The sequence below is a fragment of the Bos indicus x Bos taurus genome, chromosome 19 (assembly GCF_003369695.1).
Source record: "Bos indicus x Bos taurus breed Angus x Brahman F1 hybrid chromosome 19, Bos_hybrid_MaternalHap_v2.0, whole genome shotgun sequence".
In the NCBI taxonomy this organism is placed as follows: domain Eukaryota; kingdom Metazoa; phylum Chordata; class Mammalia; order Artiodactyla; family Bovidae; genus Bos; species Bos indicus x Bos taurus.
The window spans coordinates 30,121,964-30,139,409 of record NC_040094.1 but is presented as its reverse complement, the minus strand read 5'-3'; the positions used below and the strand labels follow the sequence as shown (position 1 = coordinate 30,139,409).

At 49.4% G+C, this 17,446-nt stretch overlaps 1 protein-coding gene across 5 annotated transcripts in view; it reads left to right on the top strand.

The window, feature by feature from the left end:
• The window catches only part of GAS7 (growth arrest specific 7), a 210,140-nt gene that overhangs the window by 153,060 nt on the left and 39,634 nt on the right, over positions 1-17,446 (top strand). For 4 of the 5 annotated variants that reach the window (XM_027516623.1, XM_027516627.1, XM_027516625.1 and 1 more), the window contains exons 4-5: positions 8,015-8,100; positions 16,967-17,020. In XM_027516623.1, coding sequence (XP_027372424.1) covers positions 8,015-8,100; positions 16,967-17,020 — 140 coding nt within the window. The remainder of the gene's footprint in view (positions 1-8,014; positions 8,101-16,966; positions 17,021-17,446) is intronic. The other variant, XM_027516624.1, reaches the window with a different exon arrangement.

Sequence of the window (17,446 nt, the reverse complement as noted above, 5' to 3'; positions counted from 1 at the left end):
AAAAATAAAGCAATAGCTAGGTTGGTATTTCTCCCTACAGGGGAGCAGCACCAGGATTTTCCCAGCCATTCTTTCTTTCAGTTTTATAAGCAGCTTTCAGGAGATTGATTTTTATTGTGGAGAGAGAAATAGACTTGATGAAGACATGACGTTGCTTCAAAAGCTGACCATCCCCATCCTCGAGTTCCTGGGGCTGTGGGCGCCTCGCCTGGAGACCACTCAGGGCCCTGGATTGAAGCCCCTTTTGTTCTGCTCCTGCTTCTGCAGAGCAGCAGTGATGGAATCGAAGCCTTTCCATTCAAAGAATGTACAGACATCGTTCTCAGTACTGGGGGTACATCCTCAGGCAAGCCAGACTTGTGGGGTCCCTGGTCCCAGGAGCTACATGCTAATGGGCAAGTTGGATAAACAGGCAAACGTGAACTTGATCAGATGTTCGTTGCATGGTCAGTGGGACAGATGACTGGGGCATCAGGGGCGGCCTCACTTTAGGTCAAGCTTTAAAGACAAGGAGGAGACGGTATGTGTGGAGGGTGGTGGTGGAGTGTTCTGGGCCAGGGGACAGCGGGTGCAAAGGCCCTGGGGTGGAAGTGATCTTGGCACATTTGCGAATGGAAAGCAGACCCGTGTGGCTGGAGGGTGGGGGACAAGAAGAAGGGTGGTAGGTGATGGGGGCGGGGGAAGTCAGGGTCCAGAGGAAGGTATTGTTGGGATTTCCCTCTGAGTGTGAGGGTTGGGATAGGGGGTGAAAAGCAGTGGAGGTGTCTTGTCTTTCTATGCAGCTACCCACTTGAAGCCACTGGGCAGCTCTTGGTTAGCAGTGATGGGGTTGGGGGTTGCCTGCAAGGTGGGTGGGGGCGTAAGGATGATGTGGGAGGAAAACAACCACGTTTACTGACTACAAGCATCCCATATGGTCGTTCCTGAAGGTCATGGACAAACAGGCCAGGAAGAATATGGGTGGGAACCACAAGTGAACCCAGCTAAGCCAAGCTTAGATAATGCCCCTTCAAAGAGGCAGAGGGGTGGAGGCGACCTTGGGGCTCAGGTTGACTTTTTTTCTTTTGGCCACACCACTTGGCTTGCAGGATCTTAAATCCTTGACTAGGGATTGAACCCATGCCCCCGGCAGTGAAAGCCCAGAATCCTAACCACTGGCATTGCCAGGGAGTTCCCTCAGGTTTACCCTTGAGTTGAGCTTCTGAAGAGGGTTGGCAGGACCGCTGTGGACAGGGCCAGTTTGTTCTTGGTCCAGGTTTGTCTGATGCCTGAAGCTCAGCCAGCCGGGTTATAGCCGGGGAGAGACCTGAAACACACCCAGTACCCACTCCCCACAATCTGGACTCCACTCTTGGAATGTTGGGGGCCACTTTGAGTCAGCACCGGACCCAGGACTTTCCGTGTGTGGAAAGTGTGTGGCCTCCTCTTGGATCACAGTGGGAGCTGTGTTTATTCAGTAACTTTATTAGAAGTATTTAATGCCAGGGTTTCCCAGTGGGGTCCATGCAAGTCAGCTTGAAACCCCAACAGAATACCGAAGGCTCTGTTCAGTAACTACTGCATGTATTAAGGAGAAGGCAATGGCACCCCACTCCAGTACTCTTGCCTGGAAAATCCCATGGGTGGAGGAGCCTGGTAGGCTGCAGTCCATGGGGTCGCGAAGAGTCGGACACGACTGAGCAACTTGACTTTCATTTTTCACTTTCATGCATTGGAGAAGGAAATGGCAACCCACTCAGGTGTTCTTGCCTGGAGAATCCCAGGGACGGGGGAGCCTGGTGGGCTGCCGTCTATGGGGTCGCACAGAGTCAGACGCGACTGAAGCGACTTAGCAGCAGCCGCAGCAGCAGCAGCATGTATTAAAAACCATCTTTGGGCTGGTTTAACATGCCATGCAGCAATAATGATTCATATGGAGAGAAATAGTAATAGGCAGATGGAAAGAAAACACGAGTTAAAAATAAAGTTCTGGGAATTTCAGGTAAGAGTTGCTGGGTCCAGTGGATGCCAGCACAGACCTCTAGAACTTTCTGCCCTAACGGAAATGTTCTGTCTCTACCCAGTATGGTAGCCGTTGACCACATGCAGCTCCCGAATACTTGAAATATATCTGCTCTGCCTGAAGAATGAAGTTTTCATTTTATTTAACTTAGTACTTTTCAAGTTTTAGAATAATTTTAGGCTTACAAAAGGAAATTGTGAAGACAGTACAGAGAGTTCTTATATAGCCTGTACTCAGTTTCCAGTAATGTTTTATGTATTTATTTATTTTTTGGCCACACCACATGGCATGTGGGATCTTAGATCCCCGATGAGGGATGGAACCCAGGCACCCTGCATTGGAAGGTGGAGTCTTAACCACTGAACTTCTGGGGAAGTCGCTCCCCTAATGTTAATGTCACATTACATAACTTCAGTCCATTTATCAAAACTAAGACATCAATGTAGTACAGTATTATTAACTAGTCTGAATTTCATTTGATTTCACCAGCTTTTTCAGTGTTGTCCTCCTGTTCTGGGATCCCATCCTGGGTACCACCCTGCATTTGGATTATATTTAAATGTAACGTGTTAGAATTTGAATAGCCACCTGTGACTGGTGGCTGCCCTATCAGATGACAGAGCAGGCAGGCATGCATAGAGAGTGAATTCCTTTCTGAGCTTCTAGGCCCGGACAGACGTGGGTTGAACTTGCATTGTGTTTCCCTTCGGGATGGAGGAAATCTGTCACTTATTGAGCTGCTCTGGGAGTGGGGGTGTTGGGAAGCCTGGGTTCAGATTCTGGCTTTGCCCAGCCTGGGGCTTGATTCTGCTGAGGGGTCATGCTTGGACAAGCAGCCTGCCTCCAGCAGCCGAGGAAAGCCAGATTGCAGGGGAGGGAGTGAGGTCTGTTGTTGATCAGGCAGGGCCCGCCTTTGAGTACACGCAGACAGCTGTGCCCCGCTATGAGCAGAGCACCCCAGGAAACAGGCTTCAGAACCTAGGCCTCACCCCCAACACATCTTCTTCTCCAGATCAGGAAGCCCCAGCCAGCCTTTCCCTCCCACATAGGAGCAAGTGGAGACCCTGGCCCGCTGCAGAAATACAAGCTGCCGGACCCAGAGCGCTTTCAACTAGGAATCACTGTTGACCCCAGGGGAAGGGCATGGGGCTCCACCTGTTCCTTGAGAAACATGCCCCTGTTGGCATTCCTTTCCTGGGGGCCCTTGCAAAGGCCTGTTTAACCTTTGATAACCAGGACAGTAGACTCAAATTTCCAACCTTTCACATCCATAGACACATAAATTGTAAGTTCTCTTTGGGGAAATATAGTTTACATCTTAGACAACCGGGGAGGCAGTGGGGACTGGGTAGTCAGACAGAAATGTAAAGAACAGAAGGATTTCCAGACCAGAGGGCTGTAAATGTAAAACTTCTTCCCTAGACAGACCTGGCCAAATGTGGCACACACTTGGGAAGGTGAATATGATGAAGAGCATCCTTTTAAGGCCACACAGGGCATAGTGGGGCAGCGAGGCAGGGATGGTACCCACCAATCTGGCGTGGGTATTTGCCTCAGTAACCTGACTTAAAACCTACTTTCCCACAGCCCCAGTTGCCTTTCCCAAAGTGGGTTCCATGACAGCACCTCTGCTTTCCTGGCACCCCCCCCTCCCCATCCTGGTTCTTTGTCCTTGTAAGCTTGGGACTGCCATGGTTCTGCCTTGATTGAGATTTACAGAGCACATCGGCATATTTAAAAAAGGCCTACCGTCAGATCCTGCCCTTTACTTTCACTGCAGGTCGCTTACAAGGAATGTCCTGCAGAATTGGTTGTTGTCACCTGCCTGGGGAGATACCCTGTTCCTCCAGGTTCAGATGTCGTAGGAGTGAGGCGAGAAGGATTTCCAGAACAGGGGCTTCCCAGATGGCTTTACATTGAGGAAAGAAGTTACTTGTTTATTCCAGAGACAAAGGAGATGAGCCACACCTGCTGGAGGCATCCAGGGCTGGTTTTCTTGTTTGGAAGAGTTAAGTCTTATCTTTAGGGTGTTTTAGAGAACAGGACCTGGACATTGGGGCTTGGAGAATAAACCATCTTACATGGCAAATTGGAGTTGGGGAATGGAGTCAGAGTTATAGGGAGGGGGTGAGTTCTGGGCCGCAGATGATGCTGGCAATTCTCTGTTGGTCTTATTTCTGTTTCTTTATCCACCGCTCCACCAGCAAATGACTTCTCCTTTCCACAAATTATATGCCCCCTTCTCTCACTGTAGAGAGCCCTCTCTTTGTTTAACTTCCCATAAAGAGGAATGAAGTATGTGTGTGTGTGTTTCTATTTGTGTTTGAAGTTACTAAAGTTACTAGATAGAGCTTTCTGTTCCCTTTTCTTATCTTAAAAACAGCTGAATTTGGTATTTTATATATGTTTTTTTCTTGTATCCCCAACTGAATTATGGTCCTTATGGTTATGAGTGATCTTTGACTATATTCTATTTCATTTTTACCCCTGGGAGGCTGGAGGCCTCTAAAGCACCCACCTCTGGCCGTGTTCAGTTTTGACCTCACCCTCAGTAAGCCAGGGGGCCCAGCGGCATGGGGATGCCCATCGGGACCATCTCAGGCGAGCTGTAACGGTTCAGATCCCCAAGGATGAAGGTGTGGGGACCGTTGGAGTAAAATGCAGTGAGACAGGGTGTTAGAGGAGAGGTGCTGTATGGGGAGAGATGGTTGAATGGAAAATTAGTTTTTCTTTCCCAGTAATTGTTTTGACATGAGTGGTAATTAGCCAACCGCTGACAGGCCAGAACTGAAGCGAGAACAAGGGGATGGATTAGGGGCAAATGCCATTGCATTAGATGGTTCCTGGCCGCTGTTAGCGTGGGGGCCGCCAGTCTGGGGGAGGCTGCAGGCGGGACAAGGGCATGTTGAGGGTGCACTTTTGGGGGGGGTGCTGTGGTGGGAGAAAGCGAGGATCAGAAAGACTCTGCCCTCAAGAAGATGGGGACCACCTTGGGTTACAAGGACCCAGTAGCATTAAAGGTAGTGACTGCTTCTAAACTAAGGCCTGCTCAGGTAAGAGCTTTCATATTTCATTTTCGTAGTCAACTGAACTGTGGTCCCATTTTTGTTCTTGTCCTTGGTGGGTTTTAGGATCAGGGCAATGCTGTCTTTGTAGAATAAACTGAGAAAGTCACCAGGTGTATTTATACTGTGCAGTGTAAGCCTATATATTTCTTTCAAGAGTTTGAATGACTTTGCCTATAAAACCATCTGGATCTGATGTCTTTTGACAGGGAGGTCCTTTTTCAAATGTTTTACTTGTTTTGGTGTCTCTGGTATTCTTTGAAATCATTTTGATCATTTGAATCTCATGGAAGGTTTTGTATTTATTAGCATAGAACTACAGATCAAATCTCTTGCATTAAAAAAAAAAAAGTCTCTGTTTGCAGTCTAATTCCCAATTTTAAGCATTTGTGTCTTCTTTCACTCTCAAATTAGGCTGATCTGCCTTTTTTATCTTTGTCATTCTCTACCCTTCAACCCCTCAACCAGCCAGAGTTGCTAATATCATCCTGTCTCCTAACTTATTAATTTCTCTTGCCATATTTATATCCTTGTCTCATGTTTTCCTTGGATTAATTTTATTGGCTTTTAAATTTTTTTCTAAATTCTTGAGTTGAATGTTTAGTCCATTTATTTTTATTCTCTTGGCCTTGGTAATGCAATAATTAAGGCTATGAATTTTCCTCCAAATATAATTCAGGCCCTTTCCCATTTGTTTTGATATGTTATTTTTCATTATTTTCAAAATATTGTGTAATTATAGTTTGAAATTGCTCTTTGACCTGAGATTATTTTTTAAGAGGGCATTCTCTTAAATGTCCAAGCTTCTCGGGTCAGGGTAGGGGGAGAGATAGGGACCTTGTCTGTCTGTTCTTTCATTATTTCTATCTACTTTTATTGCTTTCCAGTCAAAGAATATATCTTGTGTTATTTATGCCTTTTGCAATTTATTGATACTTTATTTATGGCTTAAGTAGGCCCAACATTTTTAATGTACCGTGGCTTCTCAGTAAAAAGAGATTATCTGTTTATAGGGTATGATGTTTAATCCATCTAGTTCAATCAGCCGTTTAAATTAAATCACTGAGACATTCCACATCCTGACTTTTGTCCACGAAATCAGTCCTAGCCTGAAAGCAGTATTAAGGTTTCCTACTGTTGCCTTCGAATTCTCCAGCATTTGCGTTTTGTCCATTTTAGTGCCGGGCTCCTTGAGAAGTTAAGTTTCTGGAATGTTATGACTGCCTCATAAGTAGTATTTATCTATCCAGTCTAGTCTGCCATTGCTGTCACGGCCTGTGCCAACCTGGGTAGGTTGTCCTCTGAGGCCTCAGTGTTCAGTGTTGCCCTTGGAATCCTACCCCCGACCCCTGCCTTTTACCTAGAGGACTCTTGGATAGAATCAACAGCTTCTTGAGGGCCCTGAGTATAGACCAGGAGCATGGTTGGCCACGTGAACCTAACTTGTTGTTCCTTCTTGTGTCCTAAGCCACTGCCCTGGGCCCCCGCTGTGTGGCCAATGCTTTGTTTTCCTGGTCTGTCTGTGCCCACCCTTCTTCCAGAGTACCCGGCCAACTGTCGGATCAGGAGAGACCCAGTTACCCCGGGAATCTGCTGAGTGCATCTCTGCTCACGGGTGCCCTGAAATTTTCCCTGCAGTTGGTGGAGAATGGGGGACACACCCCCAGGATGAAAAGGGCTCTCCGTGGCGTGGCCTTCACACCCCATTGCTTGCCCCTGGCCCTTGCCCTAAGAATGGGCAAATGGTCATAACTATAGTCCCTCCTCCTTTACCTCCTCCCTCTCTGTTGGGTTCTGGCAGCAAGACCCACGAGTGGACATCAGTGTGTCCATCTTTCTTCAGGCTGACCTGCAGTGATGTGTTGTAGCAAATCCTCCAAAGCCTGGGGCGTCAGGAAGATGGCTTTCCTGGTGTCCAGAGATCATACAAGCTTGGGGCTCAAGGCCACTAGATTAAGGACCTTCGTGAAAAGAGGATTCATCCATTCTCTTTTCATGAAGTGTTTTATAATTGAACGGATCCCTTCTGCAGGTGTGGATTTTCATCCCAACAGAGTGGGTTTGGAGACTAGGTAGAAGTGTTCCCATTTTACAGATGCAGAAGCTGAGGCTTCAATAACTGTATCCATGAGAGGGCAGCACCGCCTCTGGGAACTGAGGATGCGTGGGCCTCAGTGTGTATGTGTGATGTCAGGACCAGGCAGCAGTGTTGGGGGCTTCAGATAGGCCCCCCTGGGAGCTTTGAGGCCATAGAAATTGGCAAATACTGCAGACCAGGGCTCCCTATCCTCCTTTGAAGAGCAGGAGTATCAGCTCATGTTGGGAGCATGAGTGAGTGTCATAGGGAGAGACTTTTAGAGCCTTGAATATTTTTTTGTCTTAATTTTAGCAAAACCAGGACTCATGAAGGCTGTCATATGATCCCCTAACTCTTAATTAGCAAAGCCAAATTTCCTAGAAACCCATGAGGCCAGTTCTCTTGTCATTAAACTGACATTCCAGTAGGGGAGGGGGAGGAAGTCCTTGGGCGGGGAGTTGTTGAGGGGGCGGTGATTTGCCAGAGGGTGGGGGTGTCCCCACCTGACTCTAGGGAGAGACTGGACCCTTGATCCACACCAGTGATCACGGCCGATGAGGTTATTTTTGGCGATGACTGTTGGACTGTGATGCCTCTCCTCCTACTGAGCATCTTTCTTTTCTTTGGTTCAAAAAGATCCCCCAAGAGATCAGTAGTTGGGTGCTGGCACTTGGGAGATGCTCTCAACCCATCTCCAGCACCACAGATAGGAGTGAGAGCCAGAGAGGTGGTCCTGGCTGTGCAAGACCCCTCAGAGGTAGACAATGAGGTGGGAGAAGGGGCCTCAGCTGCCCACTGTGGTCTGCAAGGTCGGAGGGGCCTATCGGTGGCCAGCGCAGCAGCATCTGAGTGGTGTTTCTGTCCCCGCAGTGAATGGATACCACACGTCAGGGACCCCAGCGCACCCTCCCGAGACTGCCCACATGAGTGTCCGAAAATCCACCGGTGATTCCCAGGTAAGGGGCCCTGTTCCGGGATGTAGGGGCAGCCCTTAGGTAGGTCCAGGGAGGCATCATTAGAATGGGGACACTGTAGGGGTCCAGGTAGCTATAGCCCAGTCCTGCCCCAGGTAGGAAGAGGTTGGTATCCAGGTCATTCCAGTGTACCATGATTGCAAGAGAGATGGTGTGATTGTGGTTTGGTTTTTCCTAGAAGTTGAAGATGGTAGTTTTTTTTTTTTTTTTTTCGTCCCATGCCACATAGCTTGAGGGATTGAACCCGAACCTCCTACAGTGGACATGTGGGGTCTTAACCACTGGACTGCCTTGGAAGTTGAGGATGCTTTTGATGGGTTGACAGGGATGGGATTATAACCTCTCTGTGTTGGGGCAGAAGGTTCCATCCTGCTGTCTGGATTCCTAATGGAGTCCAGATTTCCCAACACTTTAAGAATATGGGTGAGTCCAGGCCATTTTCCTTCTCTGCGTGACCCTTTCCTACCCCTAGACTTCACCCAGAGTAAAACTGAGTCAAACATTTTGTCACATTTGATCATCCAGAAAGGGGCAGCTGCAGGATAGAAGGACATGGGAGTGTGTTTTAAGATTCCCAACCTGTCATCTCAGCCGACACTTGTACAAATGTAGGAAGGAGGCGTCAGCCTGTGTTACAGATGTGGTCATAGAGTCTCAGACCAGATACGTGACTCGAGCAGGTTGACATGATTACCAGGTGGTCAGACCGGACTCGATGCCAGGTTCTTCCAGTGGCCTTAAGCTGTGTCTGAGGAACTGGGGACGGGTCTTACGTGGTCCATCTATGAATTATCCACAAGATGTCCTTAAGCAGAAGCCTCCAGACCAGCCCTTCCAGGAGTTAAGATGCCAGGCCCCAAGGATGGTGGTGGTGGTGGTGATGGGATAACAGTAGTGGCTTGCTGTCAACAGCAGTGGGTTCTGTGTGCTGGTCCTGGAAGGAAAGCCCTTGTGGTCAAAGCAGCTCCAGTGTGACACTTAGCTGAAATGCAGGCGAGAGGGGCATGAGAGCACGTGTTAGGACCCAAAAGGTGGTGAACTATGCCTGGACGGGGTGAAGCCATAGGAAACTCCAGCGGAGGTCCATAGCGGTCCTGACATGCAAATTGGTCGTCCAACCTGGGTATATGGGGCGAGAAACCTCAGAAATCTAATTATGTTCTTGTCTTAGGAGGCTGAGCCTTGGGCTCAGGTCCGTTCAGTTCAAACTCTGGAGGAGAATTGGGACATCTGGGTGAGGCGAGGCTCCATACGTACTGATGGATGGACAAATCACCCCGGGCCTCCTGTTAGAATGCAGATTCTGATTCAGGAGGTCTGGGGAGGGGCCTAAGGTTCTCTGTTTCTCACAAGCCCCCAGGGGGTGCTGCTGCTTCAGGTAGGGGGACCGTGTCCTGACAGGCGAGTATCCGGGCACAGTCAGTCGTGGCAGCACATGTGTGTCCCCTTCATCCTCTGCTCACAGCACACGTCACAGCCCTGGCTCTGTGTGTTTCCTGCAGAGCCCCCCTTTCAACACAGCCTGTCAGTCTGTTCGAAATGAAGCTCATATGCCACCCAACTGCAGAGTGTTGTCAGTCCAAGTTCTGCCGTGGTCTCTCAGCAGCTAGAGAGGCACTTAGGAAGGATATTGGAAACAGCCCCCTCAGCCCCTCCCCCGTCATTCTTCTTTCCTTCTCTAATGACACATGACTCCCCCATCCTGAAACCCTCTCAAGTTGTTACTTAATCATTTAAAGCAACATGTATCCTGATCCTTATAACCTCCTGGGAAGGCAGTTGGACATTGTGTTGGCGTTAAGACTTTGACCCAGGAATTTCCCTCCAGACATCTGTTCTTGTAATAGGCACAGGGATTTTGATCTGTGTAAAGCTGTCCACTCAAGCATACAGCCTTTGACCCAGCCTAACTGTCCAGTAACGGGATGGGTAAAATGGATAATGGCAGTGAGCGTCTGTCTGGCCAAAGTACCATGCAGCCATGGAAACACATTCTCCTGGAGAAAATGTACTAATTTAAGAAAATGCAGAGACCATAATAGTGAATGAAAAAAGCAGAACGAAATTGCATATATGTATGTATGTTCAGTCGCTCAGTTGTGTCCAACTCTTTGGAGATCCCATGGACTGTAGCCCACCAGGCTCCTCTACCGATGGGATTTCCCAGGCAAAAGTGCTGGAGTGGGTGGCCATTTCCTCCTCCAGGGGATCTTCCCGACCCAGGGATCGAAGCCCCATCTCCTGCCTGTCTCCTACATTGCAAGCAGATTCTTTACCTCCTGAGCCATCTGGGAAGTCCCAAAGCTGCATTTATGGTCCATCTTGTTTGGGAGAAGGAAGTTCATCCATATATGAAGACACGTGACTGGATGAAAAAATAAACCCAAGCATTGGTGTTTCTGTCCAGTTCTCAGTCAGGGGACATTGGGCAATGTTTGGATATTTTGGTTGTCACAACTGGGCTGGGGGTTTTACTGGCATGTAGTCGGTGGGACCAGGGCTATTACTAAGTAAGGTGCAGGAGAGCCCCACAACAAAGAATAACCCAGATGAAAAGATGAAGGGTGCTGAGGTTGAGAAACCTCGGTCAAAGGTGATGTTTATTTTCTTTAGACTTTTAAGTATTTTAAGAATTTTCTAAAATAAACACATTTTACTTTTATAGACAGCAGATACAATGAGAACTAAGAAACAAAGAGTTAGAGGTGAGGTGCTGGGGATGCAGGAAAGATCGGCTCTGGATACCCTGGCCTGAGCGCTGCTTCAGGACAGGTGGAGTCCCGTGTCTTCCTTTTTTGGATGGTAACATGCAGAAGGTGAGGTATCATCAGCGTAACAATAAATAGTGCAGCACACGGAGAGAACAAAATACATGTGTCCACCAGTTTGCAGCACTGTGTTAGCCTTTTAGGCTGTGGAAGTGTTCGTGTTCCTGCAGAGCTGGCTGTCCACAAAGGCACCAGAGAACAGTCATAGAAATAGGTTAAGAAGGGTTGGTATTGAGAGAGCACTACCGATAAATGGTCCTCAGAATATGTATAAGCGCACTTCAGCAAGCTCAGTGTTTACTCCCCCATCCCAGGCTGTCAACTGTAATTAATGACAGTCATCACCTAATAATACTACAGGTGGCACAGTGGTAAAGAATCCACCTGCCAGTGCAGGAGAGGCTAGAGATGTGGGTTCGATCCCTGAGTTAGAGATCCCCTGGAAGAGGGCATGGCAGCCACTCCAGTATTCTTGCCTGGAATATTCCGTGGACAGAGGAGCCTGATGGGTTACAGTCCATGGGGTCACAAAGAGTTGGACCCTCCTGAGCGGCTTTGATAGATAGAGCATGCGCACAATATTGAAAGAGTGAATGAATGAATGAGTGAGTAAATGAACACATGGCCATTTGAGATGCTGGGTCAGGGTAGATACAGTACCTTGTCACACCTCTCTTATGCTCTTTTACTACTGCCTGTTGGCTGCCCCTCCTTGAGAAAGCTAATCAAGAAAATGAGAATGTTGGGCAGGTTTGGGGGTGGGGAGGCATGTGTAATCTTCATGGAAACCAGAAATGTGTCTGTACCATCGTGGGTGGAACTGAATGGCTGGGTGCCCTGCAGCCCCCGAGGGTGCCCACCCCTGCTCCAGGAGACCTGAAAGGCTGGGCATAGGTGATGGCAATCTGGTGCCACCCAGTGGAAGTTTGCAAGTGTGCAGCCCTGGGGCGAGCTACCTGGGTGATGGATGCAGGGGACCCACTTGATGGGAGGTTAGGGGATCAGAGACTGAGACTAGTCATGCTGGCCTTGGCAGAAGCACACCGAGCCTGTCCCCTGCCTGCCTGCCTGCCAGGGCTATGGTGATTTTATTTTATTTTTTAAATTTAAATTTATTTATTTTAATTGGAGGCTAATTACTTTACAATATTGTACCGGTTTTGCCATACATCAGCATGAATCCACCACAGGTGTACACGTGCTCCCCATCCTGAACCCCCCTCCCACCTCCCTCCCCGTACCATCCCTCTGGGTCATCCCAGTACACCAGCCCTGAGCATCCTGTATCCTGCATCGAACCTGGACTGGCAATTCGTTTCTTATATGATATTATACTAGGGTGATTTTTAGCCCTCTCTGATCCCTATGCTGCAGATGGTGATTGCAGCCATGAAATTAAAAGGCGCTTACTCCTTGGAAGGAAAGTTATGACCAACCTAGATGGTATATTTAAAAGCAGAGACATTACTTTGCCAACAAAGGTCCGTCTAGTCAAGGCTATGGTTTTTCCAGTGGTCATGTATGGATGTGAGAGTTGGACTGTGAAGAAAGCTGAGCGCCGAAGAATTGATGCTTTTGAACTGGTGTTGGAGACGACTCTTGAGAGTCCCTTGGACTGCAAGGAGATCCAACCAGTCCATTCTAAAGGAGATCAGTCCTGGGTGTTCTTTGGAAGGAATGACGCTGAATCTGAAACTCCAGTACTTTGGCCACTTCATGCGAAGAGTTGACTCACTGAAAAAGACTCTGATGCTGGGAGGGATTGGGGGCAGGAGAAGGGGATGACAGAGGATGAGATGGCTGGATGGCATCACCAACTCGACGGACATGAGTTTGAGTGAACTCCGGGAGTTGGTGACAGACAGGGAGGCCTGGCGAGCTGCAATTCATGGGGTCACAAAGAATCAGACACGACTGAACGACTGAACTGACTGACTGATCCCAATGCCGGTACAGAGAAGGCAAGGAATATGCCCCCCAGAGCCTAGACTCTTGTGACTCACTTTCCAACTGTTTTAGCTTTCCATGAACTGTTCCCCAGGAAGGTTATCTTTAGATGCAGAAGAGAGGAAAGGGAGTGGGACTAAGAGCTTGGAAACTTAAGGGACCCGTTGGAGGAGACAGTGTGTGATGAAGGAAGAGGTGAGATTCTGAGAGCTCATTTACTCAGTGGGGCTCCTCCTTCCCTACTTGGTCAATAGCTCGTGTTCTATTGAACATGTATTTCTTTGCCAGGTGCTGAGTCATAGACAGATAAAGCCCTTGTCTTGTCAGGGTTAGGGCTTCCCTGGTGCCTCAGATGGTAAGGAATCTGCCTGCAATGCAGGAGACCAGGTTCAGTCCCTGGGTTAGGAAGATCCCCTGGAGAAGGGAATGGTTACCCACTCCCGTATTCTTGCCTGGAAAATCCCACGAACAGAAGAGCTGGGTGGGCTATAGTCCATGGGGGTCACGAAGAGTCAGACATGACTGAGTGACTAACACTTTCATTTGATAGAGGTTAGTAGCTGGGGCTGGAGAGAGACAAATGTTGATTTCATATTGTCAGTGATGGGGCTGGAGGGGAGTGTGTGCTCTAAAGACCTGACCAAGTGGTGGTGGAAATGTCTGGAGATGGGCTCTTTAATAAAAGTTGAGACTGGAAAAATCAGCAGAGGTTTAGCTTGGTCGAGAATGATGGTAGGGGAACAGCATTCCAGGTGGAGGGAACAGCATATGTGGATGCTTAGAGGCAATGATTTTGAAAAAGCTGTAGAGGCCAAGCGGGACTATGGTTTACTGTGTTAGCAAGTGTGGGGAAGGCAGAAGAGGAGGCCAGAGAAGTCCTCGAGGCTGTTTTGAGGAGCTTGGGTTTTGTCTCAGTAGTGCTGGAGCCACTGAGAGGTTTCACACTGGGTTCTGCCTGCTGAGAGTATGGGAGCCACACTCTTCACACGCACGGAGACCAGGCTCATAAGATATCACAGAGCCAGGGGCCTGTGGAGTCAGCTGGGAATGACCAACCATGGTCTCCCGGGCACTGCCTCCTCTGTCACCACCCTTGATGGGTCCTCACAGTGCCAGCCAAGCAGCCCAGGTGAGGCCAGGAAACCAGGCTGGGCAGAGCTTTAAAAAAAAGAGGAGAAAAACCTTCTAGAATCATAGGAAAGAGAAATTAAAAAAAAAAAAAAAACTTCTGTTATGGACATTTGTAAGCATTTATAAGAGTAGAATGAATATTATAATAAAGGAGAAATGGACCAATCATTTAACTTCAGCAGGAGACCTGGGTTCAATCCCTGGGTCGGAAAGATCCCCTGGAGGAGGAAATGGCAACCCAGTCCAGTATTCTTGCCTGGAGAATCCCATGGACAGAGGAGCCTGGCGGGCTACAGTCCATGGGGTCACAAAGAGTCGGACGCAACTTGGCAACTGAGCGGCAGCAGCAAATACATGCATATACACATACACATGTATGTGAGATCAGTGAGGTGACAGTGTCAGGCCACGCACACACTCTGTCTCCTAGCAGCCTTTTCTCTCAGCCTTTTCAACCATCCCTGACGGCTGTGGCCTGAGTCTTTGACACTGAGCTTTGCCAGTGGTCATGTTTGAATTCCTTGCATACGTTTTCTAGACCTTCCCCTGTTAAAAAAAAAAAAAAAATGCTGCCCCTCCTCCGTCCACCTTTTGGAGTAATTCTTTGAGGTTATTATTCATATTAACGCTCCAGTGGTCCCAAATTTGGGTGTGGAAGCCCCTTTGAGCTGGAGTCTGTGTCCTTTTGTTAGGTCACACCGTTTGTCTAACACTTTTTTTTTTTTTTTACCTCCTGGCACAGGAGTTCCAGGTCCACCTGGCCTTTGGAACTAATCGATTCTCCAAGGAGCCTGGGTTCCTTTTAGTGGGGCATCATATTAAAATCCACTTCTGTCTACAGCTATGCCACCCTGAACGCATCTGATCGCGGAAGCTAAGCAGGGTTGGGCCCGGTTAGTACTTGGGTGAGAGAAGCCACTTAATTGTAGCAGGTGTTCTCAGCGTGGCTGAGATGTCGTTCCACCAGGGCCCTTTCAGTGGAGTGCTTTAGGGTGTATGTGTCTGTGTGTGAGTATGTGTGTCTCTGTGCATGTATGTGATGTCTGTGTATATGACATTCAAATAACAGGCACAGGTCACCAGCAGCAAAGACGTGAGACCACCCGAAGGACCCTGTGACCCCCGTGTGCAGCACTAGCCAAAACTGCACAGCTAGGAGGGCAGAGACCGGCACCCAGACTTAGAACATCCCCACCCCACCTCACAGTGCTATTACTTGCCCTCGTGTCCTGGCTGAGATTCTGGGGAGGAGGGTGACCTCTGTGTCCAGCATCATCCCAGACAGCCTCGGACACAGCAGTCCCCAAGTCAGTGTGTATGGGTGACAGAGATGTTTCTTTGGCCCTGCAGAGACACCTGGAAAAATAAGACATGGTCCCGGATTTCTAAGTGGACGGGTGGGGAGGCAGGAAAGAGTCGTTCGGGCTTGGGTGTAGGTTTGCTCTGTTTACCTGCCTTGCGTCTTTGGACACGTTGGTGTCTGCAGACCTCGGTGTCCTCATCTGTACAATGATGGTGATGCCAGTAACTTCCTGGGGTCAGGAGGACTCAGGGGGCATGTCTTCAGCTAATCTGATGCCTCCGGAGCTCAAGGACCATTGGCAACAGGTAACACTGAGGCTCAGAGCCGAGTTAACTCGACGGGATGTCGAGGCCAGTGAGTTCATCTTCTCGTCTATGAAATGATGACGTATGAAGGTCCCTTTGAGCTGGACACTCCAGGGATGTCAGTCTTGAGTAGTGGACTTCAGTTACCGGACATGGTAGGTCTGGGTGGGAGTGAGGGACTGATCGTGGATCTAGTGGGGAAGAGTCCGGGAGTGAGGGGACCGTGGGCAGGAACTCCCTTAAGCTCCTTATTTTGCCTGATGAGCAGTTGGGTTCCTGAGGAAGGGGCTGGCTCCCCCCCACCCCCACAAGACACTCATCTTGCTGGGTGATCCAGGGCTGTGCTGGCCTGGGGATGGGAGCTGTTGGTTCCCTGGGGCTTGCTAGAGAAGCCCCTCCACGCTTTTTCTGGGCCTTTCCCTGTAAAGGCCTAGCAGCCACTTTCTTCCATCCCACTAGAGACAGAATAAGGCTGTGAGTCCCAGGACACACATGCAATGCTGCCCCAGTGCCCTAGGGGCCAGCCTGCTTCCCAGCTCGACGTGTGGCTCAGGACAGGAGGGCACATCCCACATCTTGCTCAGGGACCCTACTCAGTCCCTAATGTAAAGGCTGATGGGACAGCAAAGAGCCAGGCTTGACCTTCCCCGTCAGGGCCATAGACTCTTAGGATCAGTGTGGTGTTTTCAGCTGGCAATCCTGAATCTTCCATTCCAGGGCCATCCAGGATCTAGAGGCAAGCTGCCGAGGTCCGGTGGGCCCAGTGGTCCTTGGGATGAGGGTCTTCTTGCCGGCAAAGGAAAGACCCCAAAAGGCAACCCCAAAGTCGGAATGGAAGCTGAAATCACAGCCTCCCTGCTCTTGGGGTAGGGAGGGTGACAAGTCACGGAGGTGTGGCCGAGCACCCCAGTCCATGGTACATGGATCCAGGGTGTGATATGTTGGACAAGGTGGGGAATTCAGAATAAGATGTCTTGTTCTGAATCCTGTAACAGGAGATGGTGGCCCACAGTCTGCCTTAACTCTCTACTCCCAGATGGATTCTGAAGGTGGAGACAGCTCTCAGAACTGCTTACCAGCAGAGGGCAACTGAAGGGTTAATGCTCCCAGCCACCGATGGGGAGACGAGGAGGCAGACCTGCTTTGGAGCAGTTTTCTCAGAGCTCCTGTTGGGAGGTTTCCTCCAATTCGCCTTCAAGCCAGGGCACGGAAGGCTCCTGCCTGCCCTCTCCCAGAACATGGTGACTTAGGGGTTAACAACAGCTGAAGGAGCATCCTCGAACTTCCCTGGCACGGGGCTTTTAACCCATCCCTCCACCTTCAGGGAACCCGAAGGAAAAAGGATGTCCAATATGGAGAACAGCTCTGACGATGTTTCTTGCCTCTCTCCCCAGAACCTGGGATCCTCATCACCAAGCAAAAAGCAGAGCAAGGAAAACACCATCACAGTAAGTGGCTCCCGCGCGGCAGGTGGGGTGGCAGGCTGGGACTCTGGTCCACAGCTGGGCTGTTGCCGTGGCAGTGTGAACCTCTGAGTGGAAGCAATGCCCAGCCTAGAATCTGGGAAGTTCTAAAGCTTGGACATAGCTGAAGTTTCCCACCACCCCCTGCTGCCCCCGACCCCCACCCCCTGCCTTGCCCTGGCCCTTCTTCTGTTGATTTCTTATTCACGTTTTCTCTCCAGGCAAATAAGTGGAAGGATGGTGCTCGGAATAACGCAAAACCATTTTTCTCAGGGCAGGCAAGGGAAGCTGGTGTGCAGGAGTGGGTGGGAGGGGGTGGACTGTGCTCTGAGCAAGTGACGTGACGTGTAAATTACAGCCGTGGCAGGGTGGCTTTTGTGCGGGGTAACTTCTGGAAGACGTCAAAGTTAA